Genomic DNA, 19,233 nt, shown 5'->3' with positions numbered 1-19,233 from the left:
CAATATTCCTATTTTTAAGTAGGGGGGGCTGTCTCAGCCCCCCCCCCCCCCACTAAAGTATTAAATTCCTGCTCACTGGAACGAGCTCAAAATTTTTAGTTTGCGGAATATGAAAGCTCATAAATAGCTCATAAATCAGGGCTATTTGTTTTTTAATTTTTGCAAGTGGGGGGGGGGGGGGGGCAGCTCAACACGGGTCAATAAATATGGACATTATAGACAAAATATTGAATAATTTTTAGAACGTGTAATGACATGTTTTTAAATCTGCCGCGTTTAGGATTCCGATCCTGATTAAAAATTTGGCAACATCGCGGAATGGGTTGTAACTTCTATGACTTCTATCCTTAGAGTATGGAAAATTTTTTAAAAATTTTCCATGCTCTAAGCTTCTATCCCTACCTGCAATGTAACGTGACACAGGGTGACAAACAAAATTTCGACCAATCACGTGCCGAATTTCATACAATTTTCGATACAAGAACTTGCATAGTGTCATACAGGGCACAAATGTACGTACAAGAAACGATACAAGAAAATGTATATCAGAAACGATACAAGAAAATGCATAGAGTCATACAGCCTTTGAGTATAAATAATAATCACAGTAAAACAGGCCTTGATGATCGCCACTATCCTTAAAGTATGAGGCACATGAAAAAGAAGAATGTGTTTTTGAAAATGTGGCAACACTGGTTGACAATTGACAGCGCAATCAAGATGGAGGACATATTTGAAAATTATTGTTGAATAAACATGAGATTTTTAAACGAGAATTACAGAAAAAATATGAATCGAAATACAGACAATGTTTAAATGCATTATAAGTAAGTATAAAGTCATGTAGGATATACAATATTTCAAATATCAGCTTAAAACGAGGCTTTATTGTTAGACTATTATTATTTATTACAATTTATAAATTTTGTGATTTATTCTCTAAAAATAATTTAATAAACTCAATACCTGAAACTGTTTCGGCAGTGTTCGGGAATCTTTATAGAAAATCACACAATCTGTTTATAATAAGTAATATTATACTTTTATATTTATTATTTAAACACATAATGAATATAATTATATTTAAACATAAATATAATAAACAGTAATATGTATTCAGTAACTTAAAGGGTAAAAAGACAGTAAAAACATAGAAGGCACCCATTCAATTTGTCACTGTCAATTTAGCATTTTCAAATCTCAAAGTTTGGTGGCTTACCTTACTGCTTATATTGTGCAAAAAATTGTGAATTTAAAGTTTATTAACACATTGTAAGTAGGTTAATAATCAATTTAAACAATACTATGGCTGAAGACAAGAGTTTTCTGATGAAAGCAGTGGTAAGTAATGAAAAATGTCAATTTTTTTTAATAATATAAATATGTAAAGGTATGACAGATTGATTTGTATTTTGATTTATTAAAGTTTTTTGATAGTATTATGTCCACATTTGCAGCCAGTTAAGTAGAATAATACTCATATAACATGTTTTTTTAGGATTCCCTAATACCTCCTCCATTGGAGGAAAAAACTGAGGTTAATCAACTGTGTATGATGTCTAGAGCCGCTGATGCAGTAAAAACTTTTTTGAACAGTCTTGAGTCTACTGGAGGAGCTCAGGTTTGTTTTTACAATTTATTAATAACTTAGCATAGTTTTTAATATGATTTCGCTTTTAATTTATTTCTATAATGTCAATTTGAGTCAACCCGAAAAGTGCAATTTGACAGTTTCGATAAAAATATGTCTTACAAAGCAGAAACATTATTGTTGGCATCAAGAGTTTTCTAAAGTAGATCTTTAGCATGTAAACTTAATAAATAATGTTCTTTGCATGTTTTATAGTATCTATTTTCAATAATATGAAACACTTTATCGAAAAATATTTTATGTTATCTTGTTTTTGTATATAATCAGTAGGAAGGAGCTGTATTAGTGGGAAAAAGTACTGTATTTTACTAGAGTCATGCTCTCAATCTAAATTATTTAAGTACTGTGATAATTTTGACTACCGACTGCACGCAAACAAAAGTTAGTACAGTAATGCTAGAAAGTGAACAATTTGCTGGTATTAAATAAGTTTTAACATATTGGCTGCATTTACAGATATTTATAAACTTACCTTGAGTGCGTTACGAGGCATATATGTCCTGTAGTGAATCTTTGCCATAGTGCGTTACAATACAATTGACGCAGCCAACCGTTAGTGCATTATGAGGTATATTTGTCTCGTAACACAGCCAAGATGTTAAGAGATAGGTGATAGCACTTTTAAATGGCAAATATAATATCTTCTTCTTCTTCTTAAGGTACCATCTTCTTTAAAAGGTTGACAATCATCATACGAGTATTTGTATTTTGTTTACAGCTGCTATAAAAAGGTAGTTAGACAGGCAATTCAATTCATCCCTGAGATTGTGCAGCCATGACATTTGAAGTACCTATTTCAGTGCAATGCTTTCCTAAAATCTTTCCCTGTATAGTAATAGTATATATCATATTTATATTTTAGGAAATGTCGTTTAATTACACTTTAAACCTGGGGCCTGCAGAATCTGAGTCATCCACCCAAACAGAGGATATGTCATCTGCAAACGCCTCTACTGAGCAGCCAGTAGCAGAGGAAGGTGCTGCCCAATCTACAAAAGATCTGAAGGAATAAAGAAAGACTGACTCAGTTCTGGTGTAGACATTGTATTGAAGGACACCAGCTTCCAGGAAATCCATCCCATTATTGTTCCATACATTGTTTAATGTATTATAAATATTTCTATTTTTGTGTGTTCGTCCAAATTGTTTATTCGAGTTATAAATAAATACTGATTTATTAGCTTTTCTTAATTTAATTTGGTAGCGTTAAGGACATCTGCTCAGAGAATGGGACTAACTGTAAATGTTACAAGAGCCAAAAACCAAAAAAAATAAAAATGTGTTGTACTAGGTCAAGCAACCATACCTAGAAGAATAATAATTGACAATTTAGCACTAGAAGGTATGGACACCTTCATATACCTAGGCATGCTTTTGATAAAATATAACATCAGTGAAGAAATTAACAGAATAGGCCAATAAAGAAATAATCCACATGAAGGGATAAAACTAGAGAAAAGAAAGTGTCCTTACTAGTAAGTGTAAGGCTTGAGAAGACAGATAGCGTCAAAACTACCCAGAAAAATTAAAGTGAGCGTCACTAAAGCACTAATGAGACCAGTGCTAACATATGTAGCAGTAACGTAGTTACTTACACAGAAGGACCAAAAACTACTTAAATGTTTCAAGTTCAAGTGAAAAATCCTAAGTACAATATATGGAGCAAGGTTTGTGGCCAGAGCTGATTTTACAAGGATGTCCAAGGTATTATGTAACACATACCTAAAATTGGCATAGATCATAGAGGATCCGCCTACTTCGCTGCTACATGTTCTCGATCTTACTTTATGGTGTCGAGTCTTGGACTGTGAACAAAATCGATCTAAATCACCTTGAGACTTTCGAAATGTGGTGTTATAGAAGAATTTTAAAAGTTTATTGGGTGGAGAAGATTCAAAACTCCACAATACTAGAATGTCTGTAAGACTACCGAGATTATAAAAAGCATCAAGAAGAGTAAGCTGGAGTATTTTGGACATGTAATAATAGGTCCCAAAAATAGGTTGCTACAAAATATTATGCAAGGGAAAATAGCAGGCAAATGCAGTCTAGGATGAAGAACTTCATGGTTAAAGAACTTGAGAGGTTGGTATGGTGTTGATACAAGCGTGCTATTTAGGGTGGCAGTAAATAAAATTAACCCATTTACAGCCAAAAGGGTGCAAACGCAACCTTTATTGTCAATTTTTTTTGGCCCAGGGATAATTTTTAAATGTTTTTTTTTGTTTAAATATCATCTCAATAGATTGAGGTATATAGTATCATTTTTCTTTTAACAAAAATATTATCTTTTAAATATTTTAGGATTATTATACTTTTACATGATCTTCATACCCAATTTTTTTTTCAAAACTAATTATAAACATAATTCATTATGTTTTTTCAAATTTTTATTATTCTAAAACTTATTCACTTATTCTTAAAAATAAGGCCTATAATTGTATGTTAATACGATGGATGCATATCTGGTGCACCTTTGGCCGAAACCATACTATATTTTTTTCGTGCTTCATTCTCTATTTATAGAATTTCTATGTGCTGTAAAGGTTATATTTGTTTTCTTTTTATCTTAAATCAGTTTGACAGCTTCCTTGTGTTTATTTGTTTTACATTCCATATAAATTAAAATGACTTAAGCTAAATTATTATCATGTGGAGGCGTGTATAGTAGTGCATTTTTTTTTGTTTCTTTCAGTAAATTCGCGAAATATGAAATAAAGAGGGTACTAACGACTAAAGGGTTAATGGCTTTGTTAGAAGACGACTCAGATTGTAAAAATGCTGACTCACTTGATGTGGTTTATGTGCCATGAGAAACAGATAAAATTTCTGATGTAGAAGACGTTGATGATAATATTGTTTGTGAAGAAAGAATAAAAACGAATATTGCAGGTACATATAAAATGCAAATAAATGGGAATTCTAACGATTCTAATTATGATATTCCTCTGAACCACAAATCAAAACGTCCAAAGAAAGAACCAGGCAAAAATACATAATTGAAAAATAATAAATCCAAAGTTGGGTAAAACCAGATACTGCTTCGTACTCAGCAGTAATTCAACATGTCTGATCGATATTCAACAGCAGTCTGATCGATATTTAGAAAATATAAAAGCTACACATGGAGGCAATTCGTCTACTGAAGTTTTTTCACTCTTTTTTGATAGAGAAGTAGTTGAGAGCATACAATATTTTACAAAAAAATATTTATGCATTGCAGAATAACGGTCGGAATTTTGAAATGAATGACATAGATTTAAAAAAATTGATTGGCATATGTATATTATCTGGTTATCACACTCTGCCTCAAGTTGATATGTATTGGTCGAAGGATGAGGATAAAGAAGCATGAGTACTATAAGAGAAAGCATGAGCCAACATAGATATAAAATTTTAAGTTGAGAATGATTCTAAAATTTCCTAACTGGAGTTTCTTTCGATATTGGTTCTTAACTTACTAAAATATAGAATAGTAAAGAAACCACTACATCAGTGTCAAACTCAGTAAATGGATGTAGATCTAAATTTGTTTTAAATAAATAAATAGTTTATTTACGGTTATACCAATTACAATAATTACAATTATTAAACAATTCATATCATATTAACAGTTTTAGAACTCAATAGTAATTACATACAATTTACACAAGGCAAATGAATAGAATAGATACCTAAATGACAGTTTACAGTGACAACCTACATTGTATTTTAAAAATATTTTTTCAGCTTTTTTCGAAAACTATTCAGAGAGCTAGAAAAAAGTCTAAACCATTTCCAGATTGACACATTCGTCTTATAGGTCTATTTAGACAATAGTTTGTTTGTTGGAATTCTAAGTGAAAAACGTCCTTAGATCTTGTGTACCTCTGAGGAACCCTAAGACCTATTCTCTGCAAAATTTGAGGCGAATCTATCATTCCGTTTACAATCTTGAAAAGAAAAACCAAACCTAGCATTAAACGACGATTTTCTAATGTTGGTATATTAGGTAATTTTAAAATGTCACAATACACTATATCTTCTGAAGAAATCCCTAATTTATAGCCTACAAAGCGTAGAAATGTTTTCTGAACTTTCTCAATGCTTTCAATATGACATTTATATAAAGGAGACCAAATACTACTGGAATATTCCAGAACTGATCTAACCATAGAACAATACACACTTTTAAAACAATCAACATTATTGAATTCTGACAGGTTCTTTTCAAAAATCCAAGTAATTTAAAAGCTTTATTACAAATAAAACTATAGTGATTTTTGAAACATAAAGTGGGATCCAAAAATACACCTAAATATTTGAAAGTGTTTGTTGGTTCCAGAAATATATTATTTATAGAATAAATTAAACAGATAGGTTGTGAGTTTCTAAAAAAGTGCATTATTTTACATTTATCGATATTTAGTGAAAGGTCATTCTTTGTACACCATTGTGAGAAATTGTTTACATCTTTTTGCATTTTTACACAGTCTCTAACATCCTTAATAATTCTAAAAATTTTCAAATCATCAGCATACAACAAAATAACACAATTTTCAAAGATTTCTAAAATGTCATTTATGAAAAAAATAAAAAGAATAGTCGATAAATGACCAGATGAAACTAGATTCGACAATATTGACCATATTATAAAAAGAGACGATAATAGCACAAGAAAAAAAATGTAGGATATATAAAAGTAATGCTATTTATGTAAGTATATATTTTCAAAAATACATTACATTATGCATTACATTATGTTACATCATATACATACCATACAAAAACAACTTAATCTTAAATTTAACTAATAACTGCTATACATATGTACAAATTTGACCCATTCCTTCTTATTTCGGGCCAGCGTCCTTGCTTCTATTCACGTTGTTCCCCTTTTCTCGATTATTTTGCCTAGTGTTCTATCCCATGTTTGTCGTGGTCTACCTTTCTTCTTTGCGTTTTTGCCTGCCAAATTTCTTTCACCGGTTTTGTCTGGTCCATTCTCTGAAGATGACCCCACCAACTGAGTTGTCTTCTCTCTATAAATTCTAACGTTGACTCGATTTCCAAATCTTCTCGTATTTGAGTGTTCCGTAGTCTATCTCTTTTGGTAACTCATCAAAGTCGTCTAAGGTATTTCATTTCTATTGCCTGTATTTTACTCTTTTGTCGTTCTGTTAGTACCCATGACTCGCAACCAAAGGTTAATACAGGTCTATATATTGACTTGAACATATTAATTTTTGTTTTTCATGTTATTTTTTTTTTATTTATGAATTTATTGCTCATTGCATGGTATAGGTTCATTGTTTTTTGAATTCTATTATTAATTTCTGTTTCCTGTCTTCCATTGTCTTCTAATTATATTCCTAAGTATTGGAATGTTCGTGCTTGTTCTATATTTACTTCTTCTATTTTTATGTTTATCTTTTCTTCTTCTTTCTTTTCCCTCATGACCATAACTTTTGTTTTATTTTTATTAACTGTCATTCCATATTTTTTTAGTGTTTCATTCCATATTTCTATATTTCTTTGTAGTTGTTTCTCATTTTCGGCCAATATGACGACGTTATCGGCGAATGATCCTTCTAAAATGTCTACTCTTCTTAAATTTCTATTACCCACATGCATTTTGTCACTTTTACTTTACATTATTTAATTATCTCATCCATGTAAATTATATACAGTGTTGGACTTAATCCTTCTCCTTGTCTCAGTCCCTCGTTCGTTGTAAATGGTTTTGATGTTCTCGTTTTGGCTGATGATATAATTCACATTGTTGTTGTAAACGTTCTTAATTACCCTTATCATTTTGTTACATAAACCTCTCTTCTCTAATATTTCCCATTTTTGCCTTGGTACCGTGTCAAAAGCCTTTTCAAGATCTATGTACTTAAGCCATATACTTTTTTTCTCCTGTTGCTGATATTTTTCTATTATTTGCTTGATTGTAAATATATGATCCTGGGTGCTTCTGCCTTTTCTGAAACCGCTTTGTGATTCCTCTAGTGTGCTGTCAATTTTTCCGATTATTTTTTTGTTCAGTATATTTTCGTATATTTTCATGGCAGTGCTTAACAGTGTTATTCCTCTGTAATTGTTGCAATCTGTTCTATCGCCCTTTTTATAAATCGGCACCATCTGTGCCTTCTTCATCGGTATCTGTTCTTCTCTCCAAACTGCATTAAATATTTTTAATAACAGCTCTGTTGCATTTTGTCCCATTTTTTTTATCATTTCACTGGTTATTCTGTCATACCCTGGTGCTTTTCCGTTTTTCATTTCTGCAATAGCTTCTTGCAGTTCCTTTATAGTTATAGGGTCTACATTGTCTACTCCTATTCTTTGATTCGCTTTATTTATGTAAGTAAGAAGTGTAAAGTGCGTCTACACCCTGAATATTTCCGATTCAACGATGGTAAGGGCACGTTCATAGCACGCTGGTTTCCGAGTCAGACAGCAAGCGCTGAGTTGGTGTGCTAATTATCATTCGTATTTAGTTGTCAGGCGTGCTGGCGCACTTTGGACAGTCCCATTTAAATACAAAGGATTTAGCTACACCAACTCAGCATCAACTTTCTGACTCAGAAACCAGCGTGCACTATAGACGCGTCCTAAGACACTATGGCACAGAGCTAGAAGTACAGATATATGACGGATATGCAAGTTGGAGAACATTAATAACTGGGCAAGAACAGAAGAGTAGAATGGAATGACCACAAGTCGAATGATAACAAATAGAGTGGTAAGTCTTTAAGTCTCTCTCTCTGTCCTGACAGAGAGATGGTTCCCCAATAGGAAGACGATCAGTGGGAAGACCACGAAAACGATGGAACGACGACTTACTAGAGGCACATTGAAACACAGACAGTCATGTCTACAAAAAAAGAAAGAGGATAGCAGCTAAAAGTTTAAACTAGTACTAAAATAAATTATATAGTGGCAATAGCATACTAGGATCTGTTGTACACAAAGCCAATGGTAGCAGTAATAGAAAATCTAGGTACACAGTAGGTTCACTATAAATTAACATCAGGAATGTGTATCAATATAGTTCACTATTAAACACTGATAGCCACCGAACAACTGAAAGAGTAGAACAGCAGAACATACCAAAAAAACCTCCAATATTTATATGGCATCAAAAAGTTTAAAAACACAGTGGAGTTCTGGTAATCTGAAATAATTGGGACCGAACCCATTTCAGACTACTGAATTTTTCGGATTAAACAGATTTTGTTAAAACTCTCTTTTAATAAAAAATAATAATATGCCTATCATTAAGTACAGTACCTACTTTCGTTTTGAACGCAATCAATAAGAGCCTATGATAATAAGAAGGAAGTACAATAATGAACCCTAGAATACATTTACAACGGAGGTAAAAAGAATAAAAGAAGAACAACGAGAATATAGAAATGACCTAAGAGAATTAAAAAAAGAAATAAATGAATTCAAACAAAGTAACCAACAACTAAAAAAAGAAAATGATGAAATGAAACAGGAACTAAAGATAGTGAAAATGAATGTAGAACAGTTCGAGAAAGAGAGAAAAGCTAACAATGTTATTGTCCAGGGTCTACCGATGGATACAAATAACCCAAATGTAGTCAACGAGGTTATGGCAAATTTCGTGGAAAGAGAATTAGGTATTAAAGTAGAAATAGAAGAAACTTATAAAATAGGGGACAAAACATGTCTTGTAAAACTAAAAAACAAAAATGAAAAAATAAAAATTATGAAGAACAAAAACAAACTAAGGAAATCAAAGCCGGAAATATACATACATCAATAACGATCTAACGCAAGAAGAGATGAAAATACAACAAGAAATACGGAAAATTGCAAAATTTCAAAAAGAAAACGGTAAGAACACTAGAGTAGGTTATCAAAAATTAAGTATTGACGGGACTATATGGAAATGGAACAAGAGAAGAATGAACTGGAAAGGGCAAACCAAGACACGCCAAAAAACTGATAAAAACAAATATCGGATACAACACAAAAAACGGACACGAAAATGGCAAAGGAAAAGGACCTGAACAGATTAGATAAAATAAAATATAAGAACAGAAAAAAATATAATAAAAAACGAAAAAATGTGATCAACTAAAAATAAGTACGTGGAACATCAGAACAATGCTTGAACCAGGAAAATGCAGGAGATCGTCTCAGAACTAGAAAGATACCAAATTGATATTGCAGTGATTCAAAAAATTAGATGGGCAGGTCAAGGAGAAATAAATAGAAAAAACTACACACTACAGTACTCGGGACATGAAAAACAAGGTCAATATGGAGTTGCTTTCATAATTATGGGAAAAATAAAAACTAACATTATGCAATTTAAACCAATAAATGAACGTATGGCTTACCTGAGAATTAACGCCAAACCATTTAATATATCAATCATAAACGTATAATATGCCCCAACTGAAAGTGCTGCTGCGAAGGAAAAAGACAAATTGTATGAGGAACTCGAACGAGAAATGAAGAATTTACCTAGAGAAGACACAATACTGGTAATGGGAGATTTTAATGCCCAAATAGGTAAGGAAGACTACATTAACCAAGTAGCAGGTAAGCACACAATACACGAAAAAACTAATGACAATGGTCAACGATTATGTAACCTAGCAGCTAGTACCAATATGATTATCGTTAGTACAAAATTCGAACATCCTAAATACCATAAAGTGACGTGGATTTCCCCAGACCAAAAAACATAGTCACAAATAGACCATATACTGATTACAAGAAGGAAGCAAACATCGGTAACAGACGTGAGAACCTACAGAGGTGCACATGCAGACAGACCATTTTATGGTGACTGCAAAGGTAAGACAAAAAGTCAAAAGAACTCTAAAAAACACAACAAAAAATAAATGGCACAGAAAAACTGAATGCTCCAGACATAAGGATTAAGTATGCTGATGACATGAACAAAAAACTGAAAGAACAATCTAAACCTACAAAGGATATAGAAACAGAATGGAGAAATATAAAAAAAATGTATGTATAAATGAAACAGCGGCTGTACACACAGGGATAAAAAGAAACAAAAAAGACAAGAATGGTATAACGAAGAATGCCATAAGATGCTAAAAAAGAAGGTAGAAATGAGACAAATGTGGATAAGAACAAATAGACAGGATTATAGGGAAGAATACAATAAAATAAGACATGAATGTAAGAAAAAAATAAGGAAAATTAGACGTGACTGGTTGGATGATAAGATAAAAGAAATAGAAAAAGAAAGTAAGAACAGAAACACAAAAGAATTCTATAAGAAAATTAGTGAGCAGAACAAAACCTTTAAAGGAAAGATAAAAGGCATAAAAGATAAAAATGGAAAAGTATCAGAAAACGATGAAGAGTATAAAGAAATTTGGACTAACTATTTTAAAGAATTATAAACAGAACCAGAAGATCAAGACCTAAATGAAAACATAGAAGAAGAGACAATGATGTTAGGAAACCAGCTAGAAATACCAACAAAAGAGGAAGTTGAGGAAATTATTAATAGCAGCTGTAATGGTAAAGCCTCAGGATCGGACTGTATCAATATGGAGCTTATAAAATATGGTGGTGAAGAATTAAAAGATAAATTATACAATTTAATAAAAGACATATGGGACGAAGAAAAAATGCCGGAAGAATGGTACAAAGGACAAATTATCACGATTCATAAAAAAGGAGATCAACAGATGTGTAATAACTACAGAGGACTGACGCTATTAAACACAGCATATAAAATCATGTCCGCCTTAGGCCGATGCCACATTATGCGTTTTGAACGGATGCGGTGAAAACGCATCCGTTTCCAACGCAACCGGACCGACCTGTCACACTATGCGTTTAGTCTGGTGCAGGTAGTAAGCGCGTACCGATGACTCAAAACGCATCCGCCTCCAACGCAACCGGACCGACCTGTCACACTATGCGTTTAGTCTGGTGCAGGTAGTAAGCGGGTACCGATGACTCAAAACGCATCCGCTTCCAACGCAACCGGACCGACCTGTCACACTATGCGTTTTCACTGGATGCGTCGGAAACGCATCCGGTCAAAACGCATAATGTGGCATCGGCCTTAATGCAACGAAGACTGACCGAAGCTACCACGAATATCATAGAACACTATCAATGGGGATTTGTTAAGGGAAAGTCTACAACAGATGCCATACATACGGTATCTCGGAAAAAGCTCATGGATATAAAATAGAAATTGAACTGCTTTTTATAGATTTTCAGCAAGCATTTGATACAATAAAAAGATCAAAATTAATGGTAGCTCTGAAAGAAATGGGAATACAAAATAAATTAAGAAGATTAATACAAATGACAATGAGTAGGGCTGTAGTTAGTATAAAAACTCAAGTAGGCAACACAGAAGAATTTGTCATCAATAAAGGGGTGAGACAAGGAGATTCATTATCAGCAACTCTGTTTAATCTTGCCCTAGAATACATCGTCAGGAAGATCAACAAAGGCACTCTCCGAACGAGAGAAGGACAAATAATAGCATACGCTGATGATATTGTGCTAATAACAAAAAATAGAAAAACAATGTCTGGAACGAATGTTAAACGAAATGGTAACAGAAGGAAAAGTAATGGGATTAAAAATAAACCAAGAAAAAACCAAAATAATGAGATTTGACAAAAACTTTGATAAGAGAAAGGTTAGAGTAGGAGAATACACTTTTGAAGAAGTCGAAAATTTTAAATATTTAGGAATATTAATAACGAACAATGGAGAAAGAGAAACCGAAATCAAAGAAAGGATTATTACAGCAAATAAGAGCTTCCATGCAAATAAAAAATTACTTAAAAATAAGTTATTGAGTAAGAAATCAAAAATGAAAGTATACAAAACAATAATTCGACCGACGATGATGTATGCAGCCGAAACTCTTAGCATGACAAAAAACAAGAGGAAAACCTTAGAATACAAGAAAGAAAAATACTAAGAGCAATACTAGGACCAATAAAAATAAGTGACAATGAATTTAGACAAAGAACAAACCTTGACCTACTGGAAGAAATTAAGGAGGATATAGTGTGTAAAATAAAACAGCAAAGAGCAAAATGGCTAGGACACATATGGAGATCCGGATCAACTACGACGATATTCTCAATATTGGAATGGGCACCAACTGGCAAAAGAAGACAAGATCCACATGGTTACAAGAAGTAGTAAGTGATCTCAACAAGGCGGGCATACGACATTGGAAAGAAAAAACCAGAGACAGGAAAGAGTGGAGAAAAATAACCGAGAAAATTAAATAACGAACATGAGGACTGATCTACCTCAAACCATAGATCTAGAGAGCGTAAGCGCCGTAACCCCTAAAGGGGTGTTTAGCCACTATATATATATATATATATATATATATATATATATATATATATATATATATATATATATATATATTAATTAAACGAAAAGATTTCTCTGGTATACAGAAGAAATCTTTTCCGTAGCGGACGCGAAAATGTAAATTTCAAAGTCTTCATAAAAGACGATGAACGACAAAAGACACCTCTTTGTGTCACAGATTTGTCTACAAAGCCACGTTATTCGCTACACATTCGTCAATAACGGAGAAGAACCGTGATATGAAAGGAAACGGCAATTGCATTTTATTTCACTTCGACCACCACCGATATTCTACACGACGTGTTTCGAGCTCATGTCAAGCTCTCGTCAGGAACATCTAGGTGGATGGTCGAGGTGCAAGAAAATGCTTTTGGCCTTTCTGGTAATAATAAAATAACCAGACTTCAGTACACTTGGTACGACATCTATATTAATTAAACGAAAAGATTTCTCTGGTATACAGAAGAAATCTTTTCCGTAGCGGACGCGAAAATGTAAATTTCAAAGTCTTCATAAAAGACGATGAACGACAAAAGACACCTCTTTGTGTCACAGATTTGTCTACAAAGCCACGTTATTCGCTACACATTCGTCAATAACGGAGAAGAACCGTGATATGAAAGGAAACGGCAATTGCATTTTATTTCACTTCGACCACCACCGATATTCTACACGACGTGTTTCGAGCTCATGTCAAGCTCTCGTCAGGAACATCTAGGTGGATGGTCGAGGTGCAAGAAAATGCTTTTGGCCTTTCTGGTAATAATAAAATAACCAGACTTCAGTACACTTCTGGAGAGCTTGACATGAGCTCGAAACACGTCGTGTAGAATATCGGTGGTGGTCGAAGTGAAATAAAATGCAATTGCCGTTTCCTTTCATATCACGGTTCTTCTCCGTTATTGACGAATGTGTAGCGAATAACGTGGCTTTGTAGACAAATCTGTGACACAAAGAGGTGTCTTTTGTCGTTCATCGTCTTTTATGAAGACTTTGAAATTTACATTTTCGCGTCCGCTACGGAAAAGATTTCTTCTGTATACCAGAGAAATCTTTTCGTTTAATTAATATAGATGTCGTACCAAGTGTACTGAAGTCTGGTTATTTTATTATTACCAGAAAGGCCAAAAGCATTTTCTTGCACCTCGACCATCCACCTAGATGTTCCTGACGAGAGCTTGACATGAGCTCGAAACACGTCGTGTAGAATATCGGTGGTGGTCGAAGTGAAATAAAATGCAATTGCCGTTTCCTTTCATATCACGGTTCTTCTCCGTTATTGACGAATGTGTAGCGAATAACGTGGCTTTGTAGACAAATCTGTGACACAAAGAGGTGTCTTTTGTCGTTCATCGTCTTTTATGAAGACTTTGAAATTTACATTTTCGCGTCCGCTACGGAAAAGATTTCTTCTGTATACCAGAGAAATCTTTTCGTTTAATTAATATAGATGTCGTACCAAGTGTACTGAAGTCTGGTTATTTTATTATTACCAGAAAGGCCAAAAGCATTTTCTTGCACCTCGACCATCCACCTAGATGTTCCTGACGAGAGCTTGACATGAGCTCGAAACACGTCGTGTAGAATATCGGTGGTGGTCGAAGTGAAATAAAATGCAATTGCCGTTTCCTTTCATATATATATATATATATATATATATATATATATATATATATATATATATATATATATATATATATATATATATATATATAAACAAAAGATGTAGATCTTTGAAACACACTCAGTGATCAAAAGATCCAAAGTTACTGGTTTGGACGACCACTCGTACGAAAACAAACAAATGAAATAGAGAATGCGGAAAAATCCCCTTACGAATAATTCACACATCCACTACTTCGGACTGGGAATATGAATATATATATATATATATATATATATATATATATATATATATATATATATATATATATCCTTTCTGTTGTTTTCCGGGTTTGACTCCGCGTTGAATACGGAATTCAACGCGGAGTCAAACCCGGAAAACAACAGAAAGCACATATAGCTCCCGCGGAAACTTCAAGTGTAACATATATATATATATATATATATATATATATATATATATACAGTATGTCCCTGTAAGTTGTATCCATATGGAAAACTTTTTTATTATTCACTTTACGAAAAAAAGTTATTCTTCATAAAAATCTCTGCATGGTCCGAAACCTATGATTTAACCATCAAATATAAAATTTTTTGAATATTATACGAGGTATGTCAAAAAGTTTGAATTTTACTCAAGAGTAAAGTAGCTTTATTTTTGACAATATTGAAAATTGCTATTAAGAAAAGTTGTTTGGAATTAAAAACTATATTCTAGTATGCAATTACATCCTTCTAATTGAAAAATTTTTTTTTGGAAAATTATGGAGAACTAACATTATTTTCAGTTATTTCAATTCAGATAAGTAACTCTTCTATTATTAATTTTACGAAAAAAAGTAATTCTTAATAAAAAGTTCTGCATAGTCTAAAACCTAAAATAAAACCACCTTATGTCAAATTTTATCAATTTTATACGAGGTATGTTAAAAAATATGAATTTCGCTCAAGAGTAAAATATGTTTATTTTTCACAATATCGAAAATTTTTATTATGAAAAGTTATTTAGAATTTAAAACTATGTTTCAGTATGTAATTACATCCCTCTAATTGAAATATTTTGAACTATAGAGGTACTTTACTTTTGATCTAAACTTATCTTTTTTTTACATACCTCGTATAAAATTGATGATTTGATACAAGATGGTTGTATTTTAGGTTTTAGACCATCCAGAACTTTTTATTAAGAGTCACTTTTTTCGTAAAATTAATAATAAAAGAGTTCTCAGAATTGAAATAACTGAAAATGTTAGTTATCCACAATTTTTCAAAAATTTTTTTTCAATTAGAAGGATGTAATTGCATATTAGAATAGTTTTTAATTCCAAACAACTTCCAAACAACAATTCCAACCCTTGAGTGAAATTCAAACTTTTTGACATACCTCATATAACATTTATAAAATTTGATATCTGATGGTTGAATCTTGGGTTTTGGACCATGCAGAACTTTTTATAAAGAATAACTTTTTTTCGTAAAATTAATAATAAAAAAGTTTTCCATATGGATACAACTTACAGGGACATACTGTATAACATAACATATACACTTCGCCAAGAAATTAACGCACCACCTTAAAAATGGTTCGTTTTGATCTCTCGAATTTCTTAAACCTGTTGTCCGATTTTAGTGATTATTTTAATATGTTATAGCCTTATAGTTTAACAACGCTGTAATAATATTGTTGCTAGACAGGTAAATTGCCTTTGTATATCGGGTGTACCAATCAAACTGTGCTTTTTTCTCAAAGTTCACCAAACCCTATGGAATATTTATAAAATACTGTAAATTAAAACTCAACTATAGCCTAGGGTTTTGGTTTTCTTAACATAATGTTTTTTTGATTCATTCGCTTATGTTGGATAATAAAAAAGTTGGGAACTTTAACAACTAGCCATGTTTTTCATCAATACAGGGTGTGCGACCAACTTTAATGGGTAAAAAAGAAATGGCAGTTTGTTTTATAAACGTATGTCCGCAAATACTTTGTTTCCAAGATAGGGGTGTTGAAATTTTCCTTACAACTGACGATTTATTTATTGCTCTAAAATACCCGTGCATACCCGTGTAGGCGCGCCAATGGAGAATATAAAATTCTTAATTGTATGTCAAAAAATGCGCAATACCTACCTCTTAAAACCTACCAAATTTCATCCCATCTCTTCGTTAACTTCAAAGCAGCCTATGGCAGTGTTAAAATAACTGCATTATATAATGCAATGTAATAACACATCTGAGGAAATAAAAAGGCGAATAATAATTGCAAACAGGTTTTGTCATGTCTATCGAAGTATGTACTTATCTAACAAACGTCTGTCTCAAAAAACTCGTATAAGGCTGTATAGAACATTGATAGTCCCCGTTCTCACATATGGATCAGAGGCATGGACGCTAACTAAAACAGATGAAACCGCTCTATCGATTTTTGAAAGAAAAGTGCTACGCAAGATATTCGGAGCAGTCTGTGAGAACGGAATATGGAGGCGTAGATATAACTTTGAACTGCAGAATATCTACAAGCATACGTTTGGTGGAAAAGATATTATCACTGTAATTCAGCGAAACCGCCTGCAATGGGCATGACATGTAGCCCGGGACCTTGAATCGAACATGATAAAAAAAATTCTAACAGCTCAACCCGTGGGAATGAGAAGACGGGTTACACCAAAGTTGAGGTGGATGGACGGGGTAACACAAGATGCCGAGAAGATCGGAGTCGGCAAGTGGAAAATGCAAGCAAGGGACAGAACAGAATGGCGTAGAAAGCTTGAGAAGGTCGAGGTCCTCTAAGTAGCACCAAGATGATGGTCATGATGATGATGATATAATGCAATGATAGACTTTGGGATCCCACCTAAGTTAGTCAAGTTGACCTAACAATGCAAAACGTAAGCTCGTGCGTTAGAATTGAAGGAGAAAACTCTACATTCGCTGACGATATAGTTATAGTGGGCAGAAGTGGAGTGTTTTATATTGCGCAGTGTTTTACAATGCTTGCGGACACGGCAAGTGAATTAGGACTTGTGGTAAACGAGGTAAAAACCAAATATGTTGGTTTCTAAATACTCCCTAAATATCCAACAGAGAATTCAAATCAACAACCATACCATTGAGCAAGTCAAAGAATTCACATATCTTGGATCGCTAGTAAACTCAACAAACACGACAAGCGACGAAATAAAAAGACGCATAGCAGTAGCAAACAGAGCTGTTCACGGTCTCCAGGAACATTTAAAAAATAAAAATATAAAACATGCAGTAAAGCGCAATATATACCTTAATGAGACCGGTTTTGATATATGGGGCTGAAACGTGGACCTTATCTCACAATGATGAAAGACTTCTTGGTATTTTTGAGAGAAAAATTCTTAGAAAGATTTTTGGGGCAGTAAATGAAAATGGGCTATGGCGTCGAAGATACAACTTAGAACTGTATCAGTTATACACCGATCCAGATATTGTGAAATTCGTTAAAGCGCAGAGACTTAGATGAGCTGGACACATTGCTAGGATGTCAGATTAGAAATACACGAAGAAATTAACATTTTCAAGACCAGAGGGCACAGGAAGTACAGGAAGACTACGAAGAAGATGATGTGGAAGAAGACCTAAAGATTCTAAGACTCAGACGATGGAGGGACAGAGGCGTGCGGTCCATGGAAGCGGGGGAAGCGCCGCTTCCCTATTTATTCGTCGATATAAGAAAATATATTATTAATTAATATTTAATAATAAAATTTTTTCCCTAATCCAAATAATCTACATATTACCTAGCCAATAGGCATTGAAAAATATTAAAAATTAATCGCGTACGACCGAACTCAATATGCACACAATTCAACTATTTGGTCCACTCCTGGCAGAAGCGCATCTCAAAATCGCCGCTTGTCATGTAGTTGTCCCTTTTAAAATTGGTCAGGGTTCAATGACCGCAGCCACTAGTCGCGCGAATTTTGGTATGTCATGGAAGCGCTCGTCGTATCGCCTTCCCGAAAGTGAGATGCTCCGACTGTTACTGCTGCTAAGGGGTGCTTAGGTATTACATACATTCGCTTAAAGAATATTTCGATTTAAATTTTTTTCAGAGATATTTCCTTTTACTGATCTTTTATTTGACATTTTACAGAAATCAAATGGTATTGCATTTTGTATAAGACAAATTTATGACTTTATTAATACGATAATTAAAAAAACGAGAGCAGTTTAAAAATATTTGGGATAAAACTGAACATATGGGGTTTGAACATGAAAGAAAAATAATGAAGATTGATAATTTCGGAGACAGAGAGACAGATAAAACAGAGGAAACAAAGAGACCTTTTGATAATATTCTACAACAAATGAATTCTAGCTTTCAAAATTTTAACGATTTAAAATTTGTAGAATTATATATAATCTTAATATTTCTAATTATAATTCATCAAAATTTCCCACAGAGGAATTTATGTCATTACGATTAAATAATGAAAATTTTTTGATATCCCAGCTTTGCATTCTCAGTTAAGTATCATTTATGAAACAACTGACATGAATGATAAAGAAATACCCAGAAATCTGGGATTTCTTTATAACTACTGGTTTAAACAAGTCGCTGTGTG

General features: G+C 33.1%; 2 protein-coding genes across 2 annotated transcripts in view; one reads left to right on the top strand and one right to left on the bottom strand.

Annotated features, from left to right (window-relative positions):
• LOC114338513 (plexin-B) overlaps nt 1–19,233 on the bottom strand; it is a 462,796-nt gene that overhangs the window by 428,775 nt on the left and 14,788 nt on the right. The window lies entirely within an intron of this gene.
• LOC126878667 (uncharacterized) lies at nt 980–2,833 on the top strand. The gene is made up of 3 exons (XM_050641512.1): nt 980–1,341; nt 1,499–1,621; nt 2,514–2,833. The coding sequence occupies exons 1-3, from the start codon at nt 1,306–1,308 to the stop codon at nt 2,661–2,663; spliced, it is 309 nt and encodes a 102-aa protein (XP_050497469.1). The 5' UTR covers nt 980–1,305; the 3' UTR covers nt 2,664–2,833.

Source organism: Diabrotica virgifera, chromosome 10 (genome assembly GCF_917563875.1).
Source record: "Diabrotica virgifera virgifera chromosome 10, PGI_DIABVI_V3a".
Taxonomy (NCBI): domain Eukaryota; kingdom Metazoa; phylum Arthropoda; class Insecta; order Coleoptera; family Chrysomelidae; genus Diabrotica; species Diabrotica virgifera.
This window is presented reverse-complemented; position numbering and strand designations above follow the sequence as displayed.